Source organism: Heterodontus francisci, chromosome 3 (assembly GCF_036365525.1).
Source record: "Heterodontus francisci isolate sHetFra1 chromosome 3, sHetFra1.hap1, whole genome shotgun sequence".
Taxonomy (NCBI): domain Eukaryota; kingdom Metazoa; phylum Chordata; class Chondrichthyes; order Heterodontiformes; family Heterodontidae; genus Heterodontus; species Heterodontus francisci.
Window position 1 is genome coordinate 81,635,446 of NC_090373.1, and position 25,794 is coordinate 81,661,239.

Genomic DNA, 25,794 nt, shown 5'->3' on the forward strand with positions numbered 1-25,794 from the left:
CCCTACTACTCTCTGAGTAAAGAAACTACCTCTGACATCTGTCCTATATCTATCACCCCTCAACTTAAAGCTATGTCCCCTCGTGTTTGCCATCACCATCCGAGGAAAAAGACTCTCACTATCCACCCTATCTAACCCTCTGATTATCTTATATGTCTCTATTAAGTCACCTCTCCTCCTCCTTCTCTCTAATGAAAACAACCTCAAGTCCCTCAGCCTTTCCTCGTAAGACCTTCCCTCCATACCAGGCAACATCCTAGTAAATCTCCTCTGCACCCTTTCCAAAGCTTCCACATCCTTCCTATAATGCGGTGACCAGAACTGCACGCAATACTCCAGGTGCGGCCGCACCAGAGTTTTGTACAGCTGCAGCATGACCTCGTGGCTCCGAAACTCGATCCCCCTACTAATAAAAGCTAACACACCATATGCCTTCTTAACAGCCCTATTAACCTGGATGGCAACTTTCAGGGATTTATGCACCTGGACACCAAGATCTCTCTGCTCATCTACGCTACCAAGAATCTTCCCATTAGCCCAGTACTCTGCATTTCTGTTACTCCTTCCAAAGTGAATCACCTCACATTTTTCCGCATTAAACTCCATTTGCCATCTCTCAGCCCAGCTCTGCAGCCTATCTATGTCCCTCTGTAACCTACAACATCCTTCGGCACTATCCACAACTCCACCGACCTTCGTGTCATCCGCAAATTTACTAACCCACCCTTCTACACCCTCTTCCAGGTCATTTATAAAAATGACAAACAGCAGTGGCCCCAAAACAGATCCTTGCGGTACACCACTAGTAACTAAACTCCAGGATGAACATTTGCCATCAACCACCACCCTCTGTCTTCTTTCAGCTAGCCAATTTCTGATCCAAAGCACTAAATCACCTTCAATCCCATACTTCCGTATTTTCTGCAATAGCCTACCGTGGGGAACCTTATCAAACGCCTTACTGAAATCCATAAACACCACATCCACGGCTTTACCCTCATCCACCTGTTTGGTCACCTTCTCGAAAAACTCAATAAGGTTTGTGAGGCACGACCTACCCTTCACAAAACCGTGCTGACTATCGCTAATGAACTTATTCTTTTCAAGATGATTATAAATCCTATCTCTTAAAACCTTTTCCAACATTTTACCCACAACCGAAGTAAGGCTCACAGGTCTATAATTACCAGGGCTGTCTCTACTCCCCTTCTTGAACAAGGGGACAACATTTGCTATCCTCCAGTCTTCCGGCACTATTCCTGTCAACAATGACGACATAAAGATCAAGGACAAAGGCTCTGCAATCTCCTCCCTGGCTTCCCAGAGAATCCTAGGATAAATCCCATCTGGCCCAGGGGACATCTATTTTCACACTTTCCAAAATTGCTAACACCTCCTCCTTGTGAACCTCAATCCCATCTAGGCTAGTAGTCTGTATCTCAGTATTCTCCTCGACAATTTTCTTTCTCTACTGTAAATACTGACGAAAAATATTCATTTAACGCTTCCCCTATCTCCTCTGATTCCACACACAACTTCCCACTACTATCCTTGATTGGCCCTAATCTAACTCTAGTCATTCTTTTATTCCTGATATACCTATAGAAAGCCTTAGGGTTTTCCTTGATCCTATCCGCCAATGACTTCTCGTGTCCTCTCCTCGCTCTTCTAAGCTCTCCCTTTAGATCCTTCCTGGCTAGCTTGTAACTCTCAAACGCCCTAACTGAGCCTTCACGTCTCATCCTAACATAAGCCTTCTTCTTCCTCTTGACAAGCGCTTCAACTTCTTTAGTAAACCACGGCTCCCTCGCTCGACAACTTCCTCCCTGCCTGACAGGTACATACTTATCAAGGACACGCAGTAGCTGCTCCTTGAATAAGCTCCACATTTCGATTGTGCCCATCCCCTGCAGTTTCCTTCCCCATCCTACGCATCCTAAATCTTGCCTAATCGCATCATAATTTCCTTTCCCCCAGCTATAATTCTTGCCCTGCGGTATATACCTGTCCCTGCCCATCGCTAAGGTAAACCTAACCGAATTGTGATCACTATCACCAAGGTGCTCACCTACATCTAAATCTAACACCTGGCCGGGTTCATTACCCAGTACCAAATCCAATGTGGCATCGCCCCTGGTTGGCCAGTCTACATACTGTGTCAGAAAACCCTCCTGCACACACTGGACAAAAACTGACCCATCTAAAGTACTCGAACTATAGTATTTCCAGTCAATATTTGGAAAGTTAAAGTCCCCCATAACAACTACCCTGTTACTCTCGCTCCTGTCGAGAATCATCTTCGCTATCCTTTCCTCTACATCTCTGGAACTATTCGGAGGTCTATAGAAAACTCCCAACAGGGTGACCTCTCCTCTCCTGTTTCTAACCTCGGCCCATACTACCTCAGTAGACGAGTCCTCAAACGTCCTTTCTGCCGCCGTAATACTCTCCTTGATTAACAATGCCACACCCCCCGCTCTTTTACCATCTTCTCTGTTCTTACTGAAACATCTAAATCCCGGAACCTGCAACATCCGTTCCTGTCCCTGCTCTACCCATGTCTCCGAAATGGCCACAACATCGAGATCCCAGGTACCAGGTAACATTATTGATACAACAGCTGAATAAGGACATTTCCAAATTAACATTCTTTATGTTTGAATGAGGCAACTTTTCACATTGTTTCATTACTTAGAATTTAAAAAAAATTAATCTCAACAAAAAAGTACTAGATATATTAAATTAAACCACAGCATTCACAGAACACACATTGGCTGTGGTGGGACACTATTGTCATATGATACGGAATGACAATTAGCAGAACCAACTGACAATTTTGTTGACCCATGGAAATGAAACCTACCTCTTTGACCAAGCTTTTGGTCACTTCTCCTTTAGCTTGACATTCATTTTTCTGATTTATTTTGTGGATTACGTCTGAGAAATGTCTAGAATGGTTTTCTCGATTAAGGCTGGTATATAGATCTACTTATCCCAGGAATCAGTCTCATGAGCCTTTGTTGCATTCCCTCTGAGGCAAATACAACCTTCCTTAGGTAAAGAGACCAAACTACATAGAATCACAGAATTGTTACAGTGCAGAAGGAGGCCATTCGGCCCTTTGTGTCCGCACCAGCTCTCCGTAACAGTAATTCACTCAGTTCCCATTCCCCTGCCTTCTTCCCTTAATTCTGTACATTCTTCGTTTTCATATAATATTCTAATTCCCTTTTGAATGCTTCAATTGAACCTCCACTACACACTGAGGCAGTGCATTCCAAACCTTCACCACTTGCTGTGTGAAAAAGTTTTTCCTCATGTCACTTTTGCTTCTCTTACCTGTTACTTTAAATCTGAGCCCTCTCGTTCTTGATTCTTTCACGAGTAGGAACAGTTTCTCTCTATCTACTCTGCCCAGACCCTCATGATTTTGAATACCTCTATCAAATCACCTCTCAGCCTTCTCTTCTCCAAGGAAAATAGTCCTAACTTCTCCAATCTATCTTCATAACGGAAATTCCTCATCCCTGGAACCATTCTCATGAATCTTTTCTGTACTCTCTCCAATGCCCTCATGAGTTTCCTAAAGTGCAGCGCCTAGAACTGGACTCCAGCTGAGGCCGAACTAGTGTCTTGGACAAGTTCAACATAACTTCCTTGCTCTTGTATTCTATGCTCCTATTAATAAAGCCCAGGATACTGTATGCTTTATTAACTGCTCTCTCAACCTATCCTGCCACCTTCAATGACTTATGCACATATGCACCCAGGTCCCTCTGCTCCTGCACCACCTTTGGAATTGTACCCTTTATTCTATATTGTCTCTCCATGTTCTTCCTACCAAAATTAATCGCTTCACATTTCTCTGCATTGAACTTCATCTGCCACCTGTTCGCCCATTCCAACTTGTCTCTGTCCTTTTGGAAATCTACACTATCCTCCTCACAATTCACAATGCTTCCAAGTTTTGGATCATCTGCAAACTTTGAAATTGTGCCCTGTACACCAAGGTCTAGGTCATTAATATACATCAGTAAAAGCAAAGGTCCCAACACTGATTCCTGGGGAACTCTACTATAGACCTTCCTCCAGCCCGAAAAACATCCATTAACCACTGGTCTTTGTTTCCTGTCACTCAGCCAATTCTGTATCCATGTTGCAACTGTCCCATTTATTCCATGAGCTATAACTTTGCTCACAAGTTTGTTGTGTGGCACTGTATCAAACACCTTTTGAAAGTCCATGTACACCACATCAACAGCATTGCCCTCATCAATCCTCTCTGATACCTCCTCAAAAAACTCCAGCAAGTTAGTTAAACATGATTTTCCTTTAAGAAATCCATGCTGGCTTCCCTTAATTAATCTGCATTTGTCCATGTGACAATTAATTTTGTCCCGAATTTTTTTTCTTGATGTTTCCCCATCACCTAAGTACAGTACTCCAGACATGATGGACCAAGGCCCTATATAATTGCAGTCAGGCCTATTTACCCTTATGCAACAATCCCTTTGTAATAAAGGCTAACATACCATTTGCTTTTCTAATTATTGCTATATCTGCATGTTAACTTTCTGTGATTTTTTCAGAAGGGCATACATGTCCCTCTGAATACCAACATTTCCCAGTCTCTTGCCATTTAAAAAATATTCTGCTTTTCAATTTTTCCTACCAAACTGGATAGCTTCACACCTCTCCACACTGTATTCCATCTGCCACATTCTTGCCCAGTCGCATAATCTGTCTATACTCCTTTGTAGCCTTTTTGTGTCCCCCGACAGCTTACTTTCCCACTTAAATTTGTATCATCAGAATACTTAGATATGTTTCACTCAAAACCCTAAATCCCTCAACAAAGTCATTGATATAGATTGTAAATAGCTGAGACTCAAGCACTGATCCCTGCGGTATTTCAGTTACAGCCTGCCAACCAGAAAATTACCCCTTTATTCTCTCTTTTCTGTCTGTTAATCAATCCTCAATCCAGGCTAATTTTATTACTCCCAAATAATTTTTGTAATAACCTCTTGTGTGGCACTTTACCAAAAGCTTTTGAAAAGCCAAATACACTATATCCACTGGCTCCCTTTATCTACCCGACTAGTTACAACCTCAAAAAACTCGAATAGATTTGTCAAACACGATTTCCCTTTCATAAATCTGTGTTGACTCTGCCTAATCATGTTATGATTTTCTAAGTGCTGTTACCACGCCCCTAATAATAGATTCTAGCATCAACTGATGTCAAGATAAATGGCCTATAGTTCTTTGTTTTTTCTCTTACTCTTTTCTTGAATAGAGGGGTTACATTTGCTACCTTCCAATGTTCTTTTGAGAAAATGTCATCCTTAACTGGCATGAGTAAAGACTGGTGTACTGGAGCGGGATAGTAAGAGTTTGGACTGGCTGGAAGAAGTAGAAAATGACAAATGCAAGTTAACAAAAGAAAAAGACGTGGGCCAGAATTTTACGTCCCCCAAATGAGTGGGTTGGTGGTCGTGGTGGTGGTGGTGGGGGGCTGACCCCCTCCTGCCCCCGCTGCAATTTTATGTGGCGTGGCGTGGCGAGGACAAAAAACAGCTTGCCCGCCCCAGGACAATCAAGGTCCTTAAGTGGCCTCCGTCCGCTGTCACGGGTATTTTACCCTTGCTTGGTGGGCAGCTGAGGCCTCCAAAACCCCACCTGGTGAAACCAGGTGGCCTTCTTGTGGGCGGTTGGGGGTCCTCCTGATCGGGCACGGAGGGCTGCCCCTGAAGCCCTAACTGCTCCCAACGCACAACACTCCCCCCGCCCCCATAACCAACCTCCCTTGCCAGGGCTTGACCGATTGTCCCCGGTGAGGTCCTAAAAACTTACCTGAGTTCCGGGGCCGTCCTTCCTCTATCTTCCGATGGTTGGATGTAGTCCCAGCAATGACCACTGCTCCCGTTGATTGACCGGCAGCTCCATTCGATGGAACTTCCTGCCTCAAGGAGGTGGAAGTCCCGTCCAAGACCAATTAAAGGCCTGGGGAGCGAAAAATCCCGGTCTGGCTCCCCAGGCCCAGCGGAGGTGGGCTTGCCAACGACCTTTCAGCCAGTGGACGGGGCCTCCCGTCCAACGAAAAATTCCGGCCATGGGGTGGGATCATTGTTGGAATAGCAGGGAAAGGAATTTAACAACAGTGACCAACCGCCTTTAAAAAAAAACTATAGGGAAAACGTTAAGAAATGTTTGGGGCACAGAACGTTATCAAAAGACTGCAGAGAACAGGTATGTAAAAGAAAAAAGGCCCAAGAAAAAACTATTGGAATATGTAAAGGGCCTTGAGAAACAGAAGCCTGTAAACAACAACACCAACTTATATTTATATAGCGCCTTTAATGTAATAAAATGTTCCAAGATACTTCACAGGAGCATTATAAAACAAATTGCGGCCCTGATCCACATGAAATATTCGGGTGGATGACTAAAAGCTTTGTCAAAGAGATAGTTTTAAGGAGCTTCTTAAAGGCAGAATGAGAGATAGCGAGGTGGAAAGGTTTAGAGAGGGAATTCCAGAGTTTAGGGCCTTGGCAATTGAAGATAAGGCCACCAATGGTGGAGCAATTAAAATTGGAGCTGCTCAAGAGGCCAGAAGTAGATGAGGACAGATATCACAGAGGAGATTACAGAGATAGGGTCATGGAGGGATTTGAAATGAAGGATGAGAATTTTAAAATCGAGGCATTGCTTAACCGAGAGCCAAAGTGGGCTGCTGAACACTGGGTTGATGGATGAACGGGACTTGGTACAGGTTAGGACACGGGCAGCAGGGTTTTGCCTGATCTCAAGTTTACGGAGGGTAGAACATGGGAGGTCGGCCAGTTGTGTAGTGAAATAGTCAAGTCTAAAGGTAACAAAGGCATGGATGAGGGTTTCAGTAGCAGATAAGCGGAGGGTGGGGTGGAGACAGGCGATATTACAGAGTGAAAAATGTAGTCTTAGTGATGGCACGGATATATGGTCGGAAGCTCATCTCAGGGTCAAATATGACATCAAGGTTGCAAACAGTCTGGTTCGGACTCAGACTGACAAACATCTGATGAAAGGTCACAGACCTGAAACATTGACTCTGCTTCTCTCTGCACAGATACTGCCTGACCTGCTGCTATTTCCAGCACTTTCTGTTTTTATTTTAGGTAATTAGCAACCACCGAAACTGTTACCCATAATGATCAGGGAGAATAATTAATTCATTATCTTGCTATTCTTATACACATATTCATTGACCAAGTTTATATACTGAAAATGTTTGGAATCAGATCTATCATTACATGAAGCAATACAGAAGAACGTCCTGGGCATCATTCTGAAACATCCAGAAAAGTTCCACACCAAACTTAAACCTCTCAGTTGAGACATAAGGAACGTCTCTTTTGGAAAAAAAACTATTATGGAATAAGCTATTGTAACGTTTTCATAACTCAATGTAGGGTGGAATTGTCCTCAAAAATAGTTTTGACAGTGGGGGTCCCCCTGAGAAATACCTTTAATATTGGTGGAGACAAATCTATCTGCAGTAAACAGTCCAATGTACAACAGGAAAAGAAAAAATGTTTAATTTAACACACCATTGAATTACATCACACTAAACGGCGTCTGCCAAACCTCAGTGGTCATATTCTTGCCTCTGAGTCAGAAGGTTCAATTCCCACTCCAAAGACTTTAGCATGTAATCTATGCTGACATTTCAGTTTCGCAAGGGCAATTAGGGATGGCAACAAATGCTGACCTTGCCAGCACTGCTCACATCCCATGAACAAGTGCAGTGTTGAGGGACTGCTGCATTGTCGGAGGTGGTAACGTTTGAATGAAATGTTAAACAAGGGCCCAACTGGAACATAGGAACAACAATATGTCATTCAGCCCCTCGAATCTCTTCTGCCACTCAATGAGATGATGGCTGATCCAGATCCATTTATACACTTGTCTGGAAAAAAAGATCAATCTCAAATTGAAAATTATTAAAAAATGAACATCTATTCATTTTTGTGAAAGAGAGTTCGACACTTCTACCAACCTTTCCACGAAGAAATGTTTCCTGACTGCTCTCCTGATAGCCTGGCTCTAATTTTAAGGTTATGTTCCCTTGTCCTAGACTTGCCCACTGGCAGAAAATGTTTCTCTATATCTACCCTATCAATTCTTTTCCAAATCCTAAAAACCTCAAATCACCCTTTAACCTTCTATATTCCAAGGAATACAAGTCTAATTTATGTAATTTTTCCTCATAATTGGGTGCTCTGGTAACATTCTGGTGAATCTGCACTCCTTCCAAGATAATATATCCTTTCTAAGGTGCAGTTCCCAGAACTGTACACAATATTCCAGATGTGGGCTAACCAGGGCTTTGTTACAGCTTTTTTGCGTTGCAGCAAAACTTCACCCATTTTATATTCTCGCCTTCTAGTTGTAAAGCCTAACATTCCATTAGCCTTTTCTGATTATTTGTTGTATCTGATTACTACATTCTAGTGATCTGGGTACTTCACTGCTCCTAGCTTTGCACCATCCTCAGTTGGATGTGCAAGATCACACAGCACTTTTCAAAAAAGTGCAAGGGAGTTCTCCAAGGTGCCCTGATTAATATTTATCCCTCAGCCTACACCACCAAAATCAGGTTATCTGGTCGCTTATCTGAGTGCTATTTGTGGGACCTTGCTGTGCACAAATTGGTTGCCAGATTACCCTTCATTGCAACAGTAACCATTGTTGCAATGAAGTAATACATTGGCTGCGAAGCACTTTGAGATGTCCTAAGCTCATGAAAGATGCTTTATCAATGCAAGTTTTTCTTCTTTCTCATTGATATTCTACGAATGTCAATTAAATTAAGTAGAAAGCAATTACTAAATGAGCAGAAAAAATATGAACATTTTAAAAAATACTTTGCATCTCAATGGTTTCTACATATGGTCTCTTTAAACTTAACAGGCTGAATTTTACCGCCCCTCGACACTGCTAGTCGCGGTGCGGAGGCTGGTAAAATTCTGCGGGGAGAGGCCCACCATGACCCCGCGATGTCGAGAAGGACCAGCTGCGGGGGGACCTCGATGCAGCCCCCCTACCACCTGGCAGCGGGCCCTTCATCACCATACGCAAATTAACAGGAAAGAGATGCAAATAAACTCCTTATGCAGTTCTGAGGCGAGAACCTGGTTGGGAGGGGGTAGGAATGAAATTTTCAAGATGGGAGAGTGGGGAAAACAAATTTAATTGGTTGTGTGAATGATGGGAAGGGGTTAGAGGCCAAATGTTAGAAGGTTGGAGGGGGAAAGTTCAGGAAGGGAATAAAGTATTTTAAGACAATAAGTGCCACTTAAATGACCATAGGGAGGGTTGGGGAAGGGCCTCCACATCTTTATTAATTGTTCATAAAAAATTTCAAATTATGTAGATGTACACATTAAAATTAATTCTAAGGGCTTAAAGCCCTTTAAAAATGTCGCCGGTGCCTGCGCGGTGGTGCCAGACGCCATTGCCGGGGACGCAGCGACCATCCCCTACACGTCATCACAGGCAGCTGCTCCGCCTCCTCTATTTAAATGAGCCCCCGCGAGTAATATTGCAGGGGCTCCTCGGCGGCACTTACGTGTTGGAAAGCGCACCATCACGGAGCATGGCGCACAATCAAAGTTCAGCCCAAGGAGTTGCATTGGCTGTTTTCCAATCTAATGAAACCTTCCCCGAATCTAGGGAATTTTGGAAGATAAGATAATTTTGAAGTAGCACTAAAAACATAATCACAACCACTGAGAGATTTTAAATTTAATAACTCTATCAATTCTGTGCCACAAGGATCAGTCCTAGGGCCTCAACTATTTACTATCTATATGAATAACTTGGAGGAAGGGACAGAGTGTAGTGTATCCAAATTTGCTGATGACACAAAAATAGGTGGGAAGGCATGTTGTGATGAGGACACAAAAAATCTGCAAAGGGATATAGATAGATTAAGTGAGTGGGCAAAAACTTGGCAGATAGAGTTCAATGTGGGAAAGGGTGAGATCATCCACGTTGGTAGGAAGAATAAAAAGGCCGATTATTATTTAGATGGAGAAAGACTGCAAAATACTGCAGTACAGAGGGATCTGGATGTTCTTGCACATGAAACACAAAAAGTTAGCGTGAAGGTACAGCAAATAATTAGGAACGCAAATGGAATTTTGGCCTTTATTGCTAGGGGGTTATAGTTTAAAAATAGGGAAGTCTTGTTCCAACTGTACAGGGTGTTGGTGAGGCCACATCTGGAGTACTACGTACAATTTTAGTGCCCGTATTTAGTGAAGGATATACTAACATTGGAAGCAGTTCAGAAAAGGTTCATTAGGCTGATTCCTGGGATGAAGGGGTTGTCTTATCAAGAACGGCTGAACAGGTTAGGCCTTTATTGATTGGAGTTTAGAAGAATGAGGGTTGATCTTATTGAAACATATAAGATTTTCAGGGGGCTTGACAGGGTAGATGTTGAGAATATGTTTCACTGGTGGGGGTATCTCGAACTAGGGGACATAGTTACAAAATAAGGGGTCACACTTTTAAAACTGAGATGCGAAGGAATTTCTTCTCTCAGAGGGTGGTGAATCTCTGGAATTCTCTACCTCAGAGAGTTGTGGAAGCGAGGTCACTAAATGTATTTAAGGAGGAGGTAGATAGATGTTTGAAATCTCGGGGAGTCGAGGGTTAGGCGGAGCAGGCCCGAAAAAGGAGTTGAGGCCTGGGACAGATCAGCCATGATCTTATTGAATGGCGGGGCTGAATGGCCTACTCCTGCTCCAATTTCTTATCTTATCTTTTTATGAAATATGCACACAGAGGAAAACTACAATGTGTTAGTTTTCTGTAAACTGTCCCTTTCAATCAAATGACAAGATCAAACCTTATTTTCTATAAAATTATGTGAAGTTTAAACAATGATGTGATCTATTCCACGATGAAAAAATAACATCAGAAATGCAAGTTATGAATATGTTGGAAACAATAGCAATTTGAGTTTATTTGTCACCTTTAATTAAGTGCACTCTATGTTAAAGGCACTAACTAAATACAGGTTGTTGTTGTTTACCATGAAAAGACACCCCAACGCATTTACCACCGGTACAATCAAAAAAATGAATGCTAGGCAAAGAAGAAAATATGTGGAGGAGTCATCAAAAGCTTGTTCCAAGAGGTTGGCTTGAAGGAGGGACTTACAGAATGGAAGCAAGTCAGAGACCAGTGTGTTTTGGAGAAAATTCCAGACTATGGGGTTAGGCAGCTGAAGGACACAAACCTCTGTTGAGGTAACGAGAAGAGGGAAGTTAACTTTAGAGGAATAATACCTAAAATTTCAGAATATGTTAATAACAGTAACAGATCACAATTTATTTACATTGTAAGAACTACTTGATTATCCTGTTAAGCTCCAGGTAGTATTTTGGTAATTGCATTCTACTTACATCAGACATACATCAACTACTTCCCATACTTAGGGCCGCACATTACATGTTATGGTATACCATCCTTCATATTGAATCATTCCAGTGGATATCTCAAAACTTTTTTTAAAAACTCAGAATTTTTCAATATGTACTCAAATGTAGTACAAGCAGAATACCAATGCAAAAGAACGCTCCTACCACTTGTAAGAAACACTTTATTACTCATAAATAATAGGTCATTGAGTTCATTGTGAGCGCCCTCAAAAGTACAATCTAAAATCTTCCTTTGTTAAACTATTTGTACAGTATTACCTAAAAATTAACTTGTATGAAACCTAGAGTAAGGAAAGATTTTAACATCTAAAAGATTTTAATATTTTGAGGAGGGACAAAGCATCATGATGCAAGTAACACAAGTTACACAATTTTTAGAATGTTTAGCCTTTTCAAAGTAAACAATATCAGCTCTTCATGTTTATCATTACAAAGCAGAAGCTTTTCCCTAATAACTTTATGTGGTGACGTTACTTCTTTGCAAAAAAACATCAATCGTTAGCTCTTTCAATGGCACAATTAGGCAAGCTAACCAGTTAATATAATAACTTAAAGAAGTAATCCTCAATCAAAGAGGATTTCACTGACAGGGACATTTTTGATGTCATTATTTCAACGCTGTGATTGTTGAGGAAATTCTTGAAATCTTTAATAACTTTTTGTTTTCCTCTAAGTTAGGTTGCAGAATGCTGTTTTTTCCTGGAATGAGGTATCTACAAAATGCTGTACCTCTGAAACAGAAAATACTAAAACTGTGAGTTAGGTGGCAATTGGAAAAAGAAAGTAACACGTTGGCCTGGATTTTACATTGGACAGATGGGAGCTGGCCACCGACTGAAAAGTCAGTAGCGAACCCACCTCCGCCTCGCCTGAGGATCCGTTCCATATTTTGCGGGTCCCAGGAGCAGTGGCCACTGCTGGGACTGCAGCCCAGCTGACCGCAGATGAAGACATGGAGCCGGAAGTTAAGATAAGATTTGGTAGCCTCGCTGGGGGTAATCGGTCGGGCCCCGGCAAGGCAATAGTTGTCGGATGGGGGGGAAGGGGGGGCATGTTGGGTGCTGGGGGTCGTTGGGGTAGCGGGGGCAGCCCATCATTGGGCACCCTGTGCCCGATGAGCAGGGTCCGCCCCGGGACAATCAGCAGCCGCCTGGTTTTTCCAGGCGGCTTTTCCCGGCTCTAGGAATGAATCGCAAAAGGTTAGTATGTAGGTACAGCAAGTAATTAGAAAAGCTCATAGAATGTTATCATTTATTGTGAGGGGAATTGAATACAAAGGTAAGGAGGTTATGCTTCATCTATGCAGGGCATTGATGAGACCACATCTAGAGTACTGTGTCTCCTTATTTAAGGAAGGATGTAAATGCTTGGAAGCAGTTCAGAAAAGGTTTACTGGACTAATACCTGGAATGGGCAGGTTGTCTTATGAGGAAAGGTTGGACAGGCTAGGCTTGTATCCGCTGAGGTTTAGAAGAATAAGAGGTGACTTGATTGAAATGTATAAGATTCTGAGGGGTCTTAATAGGGTGGATGTGGAAAAGATGTTTCCTCTTGTGGGAGAATCTATATTCAGGGTCACTGTTTAAAAATAAGGGGTCAACCATTTAAGACAGAGATGAGGAGAAACTTTTTCTCTCAGAGGGTCACGAGTCTTTGGAATTCTCTTTCTCAAAAGGTGGTGGAAGCAGAGTCTTTGAATATTTTTAAGGCAGAGATAGATAGATTCTTGATAAGCAAGGGGGTGAAAGGTTATCAGGGGTAGCCGGGAATGTGGAGTTGAGGTTACAATCAGATCAGCCATGATCCTGTTGAGTGGTGGAGCAGGCTATTTGGCCTACTCCTGCTCCTAATTCATATGTTTGTGTCTAAATATTTTCCAAAAGTTATAAATTATCAGCTGGCTATTTTTAAATAAATATATATATATTTTAAAGAAAGCAGCCTATCTTGCAAAAGTGCCAAACTCATGAATTGCCATTCCTGATTATTCTACTCGCACTCTAAATACCACAATGTTCTTTGCAGTTCCTGCATGTCCCTTCCCCCTCCATTCTGCAGATCTCACAGAATTACCACTCAAAGCTAAAGTTGCAGTCTGTTAACTTGGTACCTAAAACTGGTAGACAACAGTCAGGTCTTAACACTAGATTTGTTAATAATGAAAGGTGATGAGCATTCTCTGCTAGGAAGAAATTGGTTGGAAAAAATAACTTGGCATACTTCCTCATGAATGAAGTATAGTATGTTGCACAGGAGTTGCAACAGAAATATCACACTATGCTCACACATGAACTGGGTTGATTCACAGCCTGAAAGAGAAAATCAAGGTAGTTGAAAACGTAATGTCTAAATTCCTTAAAATAAGACCCGTTCCCTCTAGCCCTGAAATTGTGGAACTCGACTCCCAAACTGGAGTCTCATTTGATGGAAACACACATTAGAGAATCAGACAAAGATGTCAGTGCAGCCATTCCAATTTTCCAACCACTTAAACTTTAATTCTTAAAACTGCTGCCGAAAAATTTATGCACACTATAATCAGCTACAACAAAATACTGGAACTGATATGCTGGAATTTTCTCAGAAGGCCTGAGGTCCTGTTGTCAGAGTTAGCCAATTAACTTCCGGCAAATGGGGAAGTCATCCACTGAGGCAGCGAGGGTGGTGTAAAGTCACTCTGCAAGCAGCGCTGGAACCCTATTTAAAGGGCAGTCAGCATAAGTTAAATGGCAACAGCCCCAGAGAGAGCAGACAGGGAGCCCTGGAAGCCAAAGCATGTATTGTGATGTTGGAAGGATGATCCAGGGTGCCCCCACGGTTTAGTGACGCCTCCCTGCACATGCTCCTCCAGGCTGGTCGGGCAGGGAGGGAGGTCCTATTCCCCTGGAATGGGAGCAGGAGACCGGCCCAGCAGACGAAGCCTGGATGGAGATCACAGAGGAGGTCAGCAGCCATGGGGTCGTCCTTCTCACATGACTACTTTGCTGTAAGATGGTCAATGACCTCCTGCGTTCTGGCAAGGTGAGTGCAGCACAGATTGTTAACTTTACTGTCTTACACGTGACTAAGGATGAATGTGAAACTGGTAGAAAGGGGTTGCCCACGCAGTCACCGGCAATCCCCAGGCAACAGCATTGGCTGTCAGAGGCATGTCAGCCTCTCTGTGGAGGGCCCCGGCCAGTCAGAGTTGACTCTTGCACTGCAGATACTGAGTGACTACAGGAAGGAGGCATCCCTGTGGAGCCATGAAGGGCAGTCAGACTACCTATAGCATAGGCATTGTGCATGTCTTTGATGGGTGACTAACAATGGAGATTTCTGTACTTGCAGGAGAAGGGAGTGCACAACACAAGAGTGACAACAAAGATGGGTGGAGGTGTCCCATACATCACTATCCTGACGCTGATGAAGGAAAAGGAGCTGGAGCTGGGAGGTCTGGAGGCGGGCCAGTCCTAACTGAAGGTGAGATGGGAGTGGAGCCGAGAGAGTAAGTGGCCTAATGGATGAGCACACGAGGGCCTCTGATCAGCATGAGGCATAGTGTTCATGTGTCCATCACTGATCACATGAAGCTCTAGACCAGGAGTAGTCTGAAGGATGTGATGGAGTGCGTATTACTCTTGAATCACTCCTCTCTCTCGCAGGGCAACGAAAAGAACAGACAGCTGCCATGACTGGGGGACAGCCGTCCATCTCTGACGAGGAGGAGGGGACCTCAGTGGGTGCAACGTCACATCATTCCTTCGCACCCTCCACCAATGCAGATACTCTCACATCGGTGGGTAGTCATGCTCAAATAGTAATGGGGGATAACAATCTGGTGAGCACAGATACACCCGAACAGCTGACAGAGGCTGTGACAGTCGAGTCCACTCACACTCAGAGGACTGTGGGAGGGCATGGCAATGCTGAGCTTCAGCCTGATGACAGGCCTCTGGAGCTTCTGGAAGCTTTGCCAGATGCTGGACCTGCAGCATGAGGTTTGTGAACATCTGGCAAAGCTTCCAGAAACTAGGTGCACCCATGCAAGAACGAAGGAGGAGTCCATCCCAGCCATGAGTGCAGCCATAACTCTGGTGCATGAGCACATGGTTTCCTTCATTGAGAGATCTCATGGACAGCCATATCCAGCAAACCACCCAGTGGATGCCAGAGATGCATGTGGACCTGTGGCCATCACCGGCTCCATGAGCTCTGTGGAGCAATGGTTGGGCGAGGGGTTGGGTGGAGGTTGAGGCACCTAGAAATACTGCCAGTCCTTGGAACTCCTCAGGTGAATAGGGAGTGCCATGTGCCCTGAAAGGGTCGAGAAGAGGCTGCCTGCAGCATCTAAGGGTTCCTCTCAGGGTGCTCCTGGTGTGGATGGCAGGTCCTCATCCCCTCTACCTCACAAAGCAACGGAGACAGAGATGGCTCATGCACCTGGGCAGGAGGCCATCAATATGCTAGGGCCCTCCGGGCCTCGGGCAGCCAGAGGTCATCGAAAGCCATGGGGCAAAAGGTCAGCAGAATGCCTCCACCTCAGTTTACAGTGTAGGGGCAGCACAACATAGGAGAACCCCTAAGCACTTCAAAAAGACCACCTAGCAGCATGGGGTTATTTTTTGTCAGTGCATGTGACCTTGCTATGTAAGTGTTTGAAATTAAATCTGGAATGGTGCAACACAAGGGGAATCCTTTAATTTTCTACTAACTGCTGGGCCTTTAAGATTTCTCTGGCTCCTACACAGGGTGTGGTGGGGAAGACCATACTTAGTGAGGTCAATGCATTTCCCATGCTGTTATCTGCTGTATTTATGCAAATAGAAAGGAAAATCAAGAAAGCAGCAACAGGGCTGCAGAAGGCTGTAGCTTTATTGGATTGAATGGATATGTTAGCAAACATCATCTGAAACGTGCATGTATTAGCGCATTGCGAGCCTCCCTTGTGCATATCTCATTGCGCTTTGCCTGTGGTCCATGGGGTTCTTCATCATGCAGCATCTGGTCAGCATCTTCCTCCATATCCTCATCTTTGACGGAGGCATTGTGCTCCAGGATGTCCTCATTGTTCAAAGCTTCTCCCCTCAGTAGTGCCAGGTTGAGTAGTCAGCACACCACCATGATACGTGAGATCCTTGCTGGGGTATACTGAAGGGCTCCACCAGATCTATCGAGGCATCTGAACCACGTCTTCAGAAGCCCTATGGCCTGCTCAATGGTCGCTCGAGTTGTCCTGTTGCGCCTGTTGTATCTCTGCTCTGCATCTGTGCTTGGGTTCCGTAAAGGCATCAGTAGCCATGTTTTCAGTGGAAAGCTCTTGTCACCGAGTATCCATTCCTGCAGGTACGATGGGGGGGGGGGGGGGCTGGAAAAGGTCGGGCAGCTGGGACTGTCTTAGTATGAAGGTATCGTGACAGCTTCCCGGTAACCTTGCACAGACCTGAAGGATCCATTTGTGGTGGTCACCGGCCAGTTGTACATTCCTGTTGATGAAGGATGTGGGCTGATCTGTGGAAGCTTTAATGGCCACATATAAGCAGTCGATGACACCCTGCACCTGGGGGAATCCAGCAATGGCCCTGAAATCTATAGCCCTCTCAGCCTGACTGTCCAGATCGGTCTGAAGCACTCGTATTGGCTGGCCCATTTGAAGATGGTATTGATGACCATCTTGATGCAGTAATGAGCCGCAGACTCGGAGATCCCACAGATAGCTTCAGTGGATCCCTGGAATGATCCTGAGGTGTAGAAATTCAATGCCACTGTGACCTTCAACGCCATAGGGCTCATCTCATCCTCCATCATTGCATGCAGCTCGGTGACTGCCTCCCTAGAGACGCATCGTCTTCAGTGACACTGCTGCTCCAGAAATTGCAGGAAGTTGAGCTTCTGGCAGAAGACCTTCTCTGATGGGTAACCTCTTCTACAAACAAGTGGCTGGTTGTGTGACTGTGCCCTTTTTGTCCATGCTCCCTCTAAGGCTGAAGCACCTGGTGCCCCTCTGGTTGCTGCTGCCCCACGCCTTTGGCTGCAGCTCTCTCCCTCCCCGATGCTTCTCCTCAATGGAGGACTCGAAGCCTGAGTGAATGAGGCCCATAGCAAATAGCTGGACTCAGTTTTCAGGGCCTCTCACCTCCCCTACCCCCTTGCTCTGTACATACACGTGCCAAGTGCAAGATGGCACTCACGCCGTATGCACCGCTGTGCTATTTTGTCCCAGCTCCTGATTGCTACTTTCGCTGTCCACTCAGTTCCACCCTCCCTGCCAAGTCATGCTACCATTCACAATGGCTGCTGTACGGAGCCAGCACTGACATCTCGCTAATCTACCACATCCTTATAGCTGGCGAGGCTCTGAAGCCCCGCTGTTCCCATGCGCCTGTTGTAAAATTAGAAAAATCTGGTAAAATCGCAGTTAATTGTTTGTTTAAAAGGCTTAATTACCATCCTGCTGTCTTCCAGCATGATCTCCTCCCTCCAGCCCGCTGCCTTCGGTAATATCCAATTGCAACATAAAGGCGCAGCCTTCCCTCCCAAAGCCATTCACTGCAATATTACCACTTCTCCCGCCTCCCAGCCCTTCTCCAATGGGCTGGTAAAATCCAGCCCATAGTGTCTATTGCATGTGTCTATAATGTGTGAGGACTTGCAGGGACCATAAAGTGACCATTAATCTATAGATGTACAGCAGTACAGTGAACCGTGTCTGGACAGCTCTCTGATGCATTCCTGCTGCTGGGGATCTTTCCCGGAGTGGGCAGGAATGCGGATCAACTGCTCGCACCGTGGAAGGAGGCAGCCAATTTACATAATTACAGCCCCAATTAGGGGCGATTTTACTGGTGGTGTAACAGCCCCCCGCAGCATGCGGAGACTGCCAGTTTAATGGAGGCGACCTCCCTGCAGCAATCCCGGGGACCTTTGGAGCCATAGGCTCCATCCCTCAAAGAGGAGGCTGTGGGCAGGAAAGGCTGACCCCTAGCCCCAACAAGCCATCCAGAAGAGTTTCCCCTCCAATCCCAGGGGCCTATCGGCTTCCTAATATTTAATTTTATCCTTCTGAGGTCACCTCTATTTTGAGGTGCCCTCGAGGTCTCCTATCTGCCTCAGCAGTGTCCACCCCTCCTGCTGGAGCTGCCGAAGCTTCAGAGCTGCCATTCTGACTGGGCTGGCAGCATCGGGGGCCTGCCCTCCATCCTTAATAAGAGTGAGCTCAGAGACAGTCCATTAGGAGGCTGCCTCTGGGAATATTGTAGTGCTGGTCTTGCTGCCGGCAAGTGTAGTTTCAGGACTCCCATTTGGTCCCAATCCTGGGACCCTGCAGCCTGTGGGAAAATCCTGCCCATTGCCTCAAGTTACAGAAAGCGAAATGCAAATTTTTCAGAACCACGTTACGTATTCACTATGTTGTAGAATTTTTCAGACCAACCTTTATGCACGATGCGGATCACGTGTGATAATCTTTAAACTCACAACCAAGATGATTATCTGGCCCACATGAGAAATATTCTGGCATAGTTAAAACAAAAAAATTGACTCAATGTTTCAAATTAATTGTAGATAATGAAGCTTGTGTAAGCAACGATAAATGTATCAGCCAAATTGAAATACTCCAGCTGTTACTCTGTATCATCCTTGGAAATGGGCCTATCAACAATGACAGCAAGCTCACTGAAAATGCAGTTACTTTATTGTTAGTGACGCTATTCCAGATGTCCAGAGTATTAGCAATGTCCACAGCTTCCAGCAAAACAGTCTGTTGCTTTGATAAACCTGAAGAAATTTCCCTCTTTTGCTCAATGATATGAAGTACATTAAAAGTATTTCATGTTATTTTACTTTAAAATGTGAGGTGCAATGGCTTGCATACATTTTAAGACTGGAAAAGATTTTATTTCTGGCATCAGGGGACATTTTTAAATTCATATTAATTGAAACATTCTACATTCTATTGTTGTACAATAACCTCTTGCTAGTTAAAGCTGAGCCTTATTTAAAAAGTGGCAACAGGACACAGACATGGTGCCAGATATGACAAGCTGAATCCTTCACTCTGGCTAGTTCAGGTAAAAAAAAAACAGGATGAAGGGGACAGCAAAAACCAATTCACTTTGAGAATGATTAAGAAACTTATGAGGTGGATGTAAATAGTTGAAAACTGAAGGGGCATTTCGGTCAACTTCAGTGTATGAGGTTGGTGCTTCAGACAAGAAATCAGAAAATGATTCCTGGTCGATGGACTTAGGCAACCTATGTGTAAACAAGACACTGGAGTTAAGAGAAATGATGGTCATGACCTTGATGATTAGCAACCTGAAACATCTTTCCCACAGATGAAATTTTGGCTTTTGATTCATGAGAACATTTTGAATAACAATAATAATTAAAAATCTCTAGGGAATAATAAAAGCTCATAATCTGCTGTCAAAATAACACTGAGGCTAACGTCACTGGCCATTATTTATGCACAAATGCTACTTTAGGTGAGGGAACATAGAGATCCAAAAGCTATTGTTTGTGATGCACCGCTCTGCCATTAGCTTCGTAAAAATGACATTTTGCTGTCTGCCTCACCATTGAAATGCATTGAATGGTGTAAAGTTGCTGTATTTGCGTAGTAGATATGAACTAAGCTCACCACAGAAAGTTTAGTCTTGTCTATTTTAGTCAACATAACTTTTAACAAGGGGCTGAATTTTACCAGCCCCTTGACACCATCGGTTGCAGCGTGGGGGCCGGTAAAATTCTACGGGGAAAGGTCGCCTCGACCCACGACCTCAAGAAGGGCCCGTCACAAATTACCGGTGGTGAGGGACCTCACTGCGGCCCCCTTGCCGCTTAGCGGCAGCACCCCATTTAGAATATGTAAAGTGGTACTTACCTCTGCAGATTATGTAGCCTGCCGCCTCTCGCTCCGCACTTTCGGATTTTACATTGAACAGGCGGCCGTCACGTGCCGTCCCATTCCCAAACAGAAAAGCCGGCGGGTCATCAGAGGCAGAAGGTTTCGCTATGGAAGGTAAGTTCCGTTTTCAGGGGTCTCACTCTGCATACTGGAAGGGGGTCTCACAAATAAATAAAAGGCTTGTAGACATGATATTATCAAGAGTTGGGAAATTTCCAGAATCATCTGCGTCAATTAGCTACTTCTATTCCCAGAGGGCCATAGAGACCTGAAAAGTAGGTTAACACTTAAAACAGCTAAGTGTTTACAGCTTACTCCAAAATGTTTTGTAAGATCGAGATCTGTACCAAAACTCATGATGTAATTTGTACAAGAGAATGCATCTGTTTCATTTTAGAACACATGAAAATATTAGAATTATACACAGAACATATAGGCCTAAACAATCAGGGAGGGGGAAAGTCAGAAACCACAACAGTGTAAACTTCATCTCTCTTAACTCACATGTAGCATTCCAAGTAGTAAATATGCAATCTATACAAGCATGTATGAACAATTACATTCCAGCCTGAAGCTATTATATAATGATATTTTCAACACTGAAATCTCTTTCAAACTAATATGTACTTTCTTATCATTCAGTTTCATTTGCCTTTCCCCCAAGATCAAGACCCAGTTGACTGAACATGTACTGCAATTTATTGACTGGTAGTGTGATAAAATTGGCAAAAACAGCCAGGTCAAGTTTAGTTGCACTACATCTTAAGTTTGAAGTTGCTTCATCACTCCTAATAATTTAAAGACTGTCAACAGCACATTCTGTGGTTTTTCACATCAATCTGGTTGTCAGCGTAAACTGCACATCAAAAGACAAAGATTACAGTCAACAGGCTATTTCTTGTAACTACGCTGGAATGAATACTTTTAAAAATGGAATATTCCATTTATACTGTTACTTAGAATCTGGAGAGCTTCTGGTTTGCAGGTAGATCTGCAATGGAACTACCTAATCAGAAAGTACTATAAATACAGCACAAGAGGAAAAGATTAAAATGAAGGCATCAATTTCCATTGATCTATGAGGTGCAGCACATTATGGTCTGATTGACAGCAGCCCCACTCTTCAACAGTGAGGTAAGTATTTCTTTGACAATCATCAGGAAGCAGGTGCTGGGTCACTTTAAATAGGGCCCCAGCACCTGCTGCACAGCTGTCAAAAGGTTATTCACTGCGCCAGATGTCCCATCTCCCCCCATGTAATATGAGGCGGGGGGAGGGACAGCTTGGCACTGTGCTGCTAATGAGCCCCCACGGGTAATATTGTGGGAGCTCTGCAGTGGCTGCTGAATGCAGGCACCCCGCCAAGTTCAAAGGCCGCCGCCACACAGCGCGGTGCCCGAATAAAATTCAGCACAGTGTGTTAATTGTTAATTACTGCCAGTCAACATCTCTGACACTGAAAATTAACTATTAGAAGTGTGGCGTCTCATTTCTTCAGGTAATAATCATTGTTGGAGATTGTAAAAATGTAACTTACTAATTTATTTTTACTTTTCCATTTGTCACATGTTTCATTTTCTCTTAATCCAATCTTACTTTCCCACTCTTTATTTCTCTTTCTGTACCTGATTTGGCATTGTTTAATTTACACTTCCTTCCTCGTCCTTGTGCTGTTAATTTCACAATCCTTCAATCTAATTAGTTAAGGAGATTCACAGTTGCTTGCCTGTTCACTCAGATCCCACATATGCAGTTTCCCTCCCTGTGACATTACCAGTTCACATTTTTAACAACTTGCCATGCAAAAATTTAAAAACTTAAATGCAGAAAAGTAAGTCTAACTAAGGGCAAATGCTGTTAGATTCATTCCGACAACAAATTATGGCCCATTGAATGAAGGTACTAATTATCACAAGGTACTTATAGATGAGTGAGGCCACTCTTAATCTTAATTTATACATCCAGAAAGGCCTATCACATGAACTGCATTGATCAATCCAACTCCTGAGACTTGAGTACACAATCTAGACTGGCACTTGAGTGCTGTACTGAGGGTACGCTGTTTTTAATGGAGCATTTTTTCGACATTGTTCTATGCTCCCGTTTGATGATTGGGTAGGAACTACAGCAGATGGTATTTTAGCTTAAACATTTATAAAGATATTGTTTTGGGTAAAGTTATTAACTTTGTCATGCAATACTTTACAGTACTGCTAATCATATTCTGAAAATTCCTCTGTTGATAAGGTTGACTATATGCATTCCAAGATAATTTGTTAGGTAACAAATTGCCTTTATTTAGCTAACTTTTGGCATTAATTTTATATTACAATAATTCAACAGGCCTATCAAACCAGTGCAATTTAATAAAGAGAAGGTTACAGGTGAACTGAAAACTCCTGAATTCAGCTATTTCATGACTACCATATCTGAGGAGAGTAAAACGATGCTAAAGGAAACCAACGGGACAAGTTCAGCAAGAGAATAAGGGCGAGTTGCAGGATTTACCTGCCCAACCTGGAAAGTGAGAGAAATAAAACAGCCATTCTTAACTGAATGTTAACATTTTTAGCATCCTTTTCTGTAGACATATAAGCCTTTGAAATGGAGGAAAAGTTGGGAACAATAGTATTTTATAAAACTCTGACAGAATTGGAGGGGGCACAAAAGTTAGAAAGTCAATTTTATTTACAAATATCAAAATGGTATGCAGATTAACACTTAATATGTATATTTGGTTGTGTACACTACCTGTGGCTATGCCATCAAAAAGTGACAGTACTCGAACTGGTTTTCTCTTCTCAGCAGCAATGGGTGCAAACAACTTTGGTGGGTCCTGCAAATTTAAGCAAATAAAAATATTAACAGAATTTAAAACTAGTGCATGACATTTTAGAAAAATCCCTTGACATACCAGATTACACTCGTGCATCCCCCTTGGCCAAGTTAATTACTTTATGAATTGCAAATAATTGGTATTCTTTCTCATGCTAATTTTTTTTTAAATGTGAGGCAGAAATTTGCAGAGGTGTGATGGACAAACTCTACAATCAGATGTGGACAGGGATGATTTACTCTGGCGTTTTTTAAATCTCTATAGGGATCAAGTGTTTCAAGGCATCACACATAGATCCCTTCAACCCAATTAATCTGTTACTCTGCTTTTACTTCTACAGTGCAATCTACCTTACTTTCTCTCTACTTCCTCTCCATTAATTCTTCTTTCTCTTACATCCCAAAACATTGATCCCGGCTTCTGCCTCTTTTTTTTTTTATTCGTTCTTGGGATGTTAGTGCCACTGGCAAGGCCAGCATTTGTTGCCCATCCCCAATTGTTCTTGAGATCTTCTACAGTCCATGTGGTGTAAGTACACCCACAGGTTTTTAACCCAGCAACAGTGAAGGAATGGCAATATAGTTCCAGGTTAGGATGGTCTGTGACATGGAGGCGAACTTGTAGGTGATGGTGTTCCCATGCGTCTGCTGCCCTTGTTCTTCTAGGTGGTAGAGGTAGGCGGGTTTGGAAGGTGCTGCTGAAGGAGACATGGCCAGTTGCTGCAGTGTATTTTGCAAATGGTACACACTGCTCCCACTATTCTCACCTGTCATTACCATCCTTTTTCTTTTATTGCGTATCCCTTCCCCTCATGGTCATCCACTTCCTCTTATTATTGCAATCTGTTTGTTCCTGTTACTTGCACCCAGTTCCCCCTTTTATTACCATCCAGTTCTATTTATGCCCCCTTTGTATTGCCATTCATTTCCTCAACTGTCCCCCTTTCATTGCCAACTACTTTCCTCTCATTGTCATCCATTGTCTGCCTCCAACTCACTCTCACTCGGGTCTGACTGCTATTGCATCAGACTAGACTCCTCACACTTCTCCTGGCACTCACAGTGCTAACAGCAGCGATGTAGGTCTCTGTACACTAACTGAGACCTGCTATAAGAAGATAACAAATTGGAGCAGGAGTAAACCATTTAGCCCTTCATGCCTGCTTCTCCACTCAATAAGATCATGATTGATCTTCATCACAGCTACGCTTTCCTGCCCTATCCCCTTGGTTAAACATAATTTCCCTTTCACAAAACCTTGCTGACTTGATTCCCTTAGTATGCAAAATTTCATTGCTCTCTGTTGAATGCACTCACTGACTGAGCATCCACAGGTCCATGGGGTACAAATTCCAAAGGTTCACAATCAGTTGAGTGAAGGAATTTATCCCTGGGCCGGAATTTTATGCCCCTCCCCACAAAGGCCCTTCAAGACCCATTCCCGCCTCCGTCACCACTTTACGCAGGGCGGTGGTGGCAAAAAACTTAACGGCTACTTAAGCATCTCCGCCCAACGCCACAGGGATTTCACCCATGGCCGGTCGGGCGGCCCAGGTCCGAGAGAAGCCGCCAGACAAAAGCAGGCGACTCTATGATGGCCTGGGGAAGGGGCCCTCATGATCAGGCACCCTGTGCCCGACGGATGGCTGTCCCCCGCTGCTCCAACCATCCCTGGCACCCACTACACCCCCTGTCCCCCCAATCGACCACCCTTGCCTTGCCAGGGCCTGATTGATCACCCCCAGCAAGGCACCAAAAATTTACCTTGCTTCTGGGGCTTCCCGACATCATCTTTGTGATGGCTGAGTTGGCGCACACTGTGGCACTGCTGGGACAGACAGCTGCCGGCCCTCTGATTGGCTGGTAGCTCCATTACACGGGACTTCCTGCCTCAATGGGGTGCAAGTCCCACCTCAGTCCAATTGAAGGCTTGGGGACCACAAAATGAGGGTCGAACCCCGAGGCCAGGCAGTGGCGGGTGAGCCACCAACCTTTCAGTCAGTGGATAGCTATCGTCTGCCAAGGGTAAAATTATGGCCCTTATTTCAGTCCGAAATGGCCACTCTCTGATCCTGAGAGCATGACTGCTAATTCTAGACTCTCCTGCCAATGTAAACATCCTCTCCGCAGCTCCCCTGTCAAGCCCCTTAAGAATTACTGAGCAAACTGATGGAGCTGTAGGCTGAGATGTCCCCGGGTCCTGATGGACTTCATCCTAGGGTCTTATAAGAGGTGGCTAATGAGGTAGTAGATGCGTCTGTGTTAATTTTTCAAAATTCGCTGGATTCTGGAAAGGTTCCATCAGACTGGAAAGTAAATATAACCCCTCTATTCAAGAAGTGGGAGAGGCGGAAAACAGGTAACTATTGGTCAGTTAGATTGACGTCTGTCATAGGGAAAGTGTTAGAATTGATCATTAAGGAGGCTAGCTGGGCACTTAGAAAAACTCAAGGTAGTCGGGAATAGTCAGCAAGGTTTTGTGAAAGGGAAATTATGTTTAACCAATTTGTTGGAGTTCTTTGAAGGAGTAACATGCGCTGTGGATAAAGGGGAGCCCAATCACGTTCGATACTTGGA

At 44.0% G+C, this 25,794-nt stretch overlaps 1 protein-coding gene across 7 annotated transcripts in view; it reads right to left on the minus strand.

Moving 5' to 3' along the window:
* The window catches only part of dnmt3ab (DNA (cytosine-5-)-methyltransferase 3 alpha b), a 718,146-nt gene that overhangs the window by 93,617 nt on the left and 598,735 nt on the right, over positions 1-25,794 (minus strand). For all 7 annotated transcript variants that reach the window (XM_068023838.1, XM_068023830.1, XM_068023822.1 and 4 more), the window contains one exon: positions 23,134-23,218. In XM_068023838.1, coding sequence (XP_067879939.1) covers positions 23,134-23,218 — 85 coding nt within the window. The remainder of the gene's footprint in view (positions 1-23,133; positions 23,219-25,794) is intronic.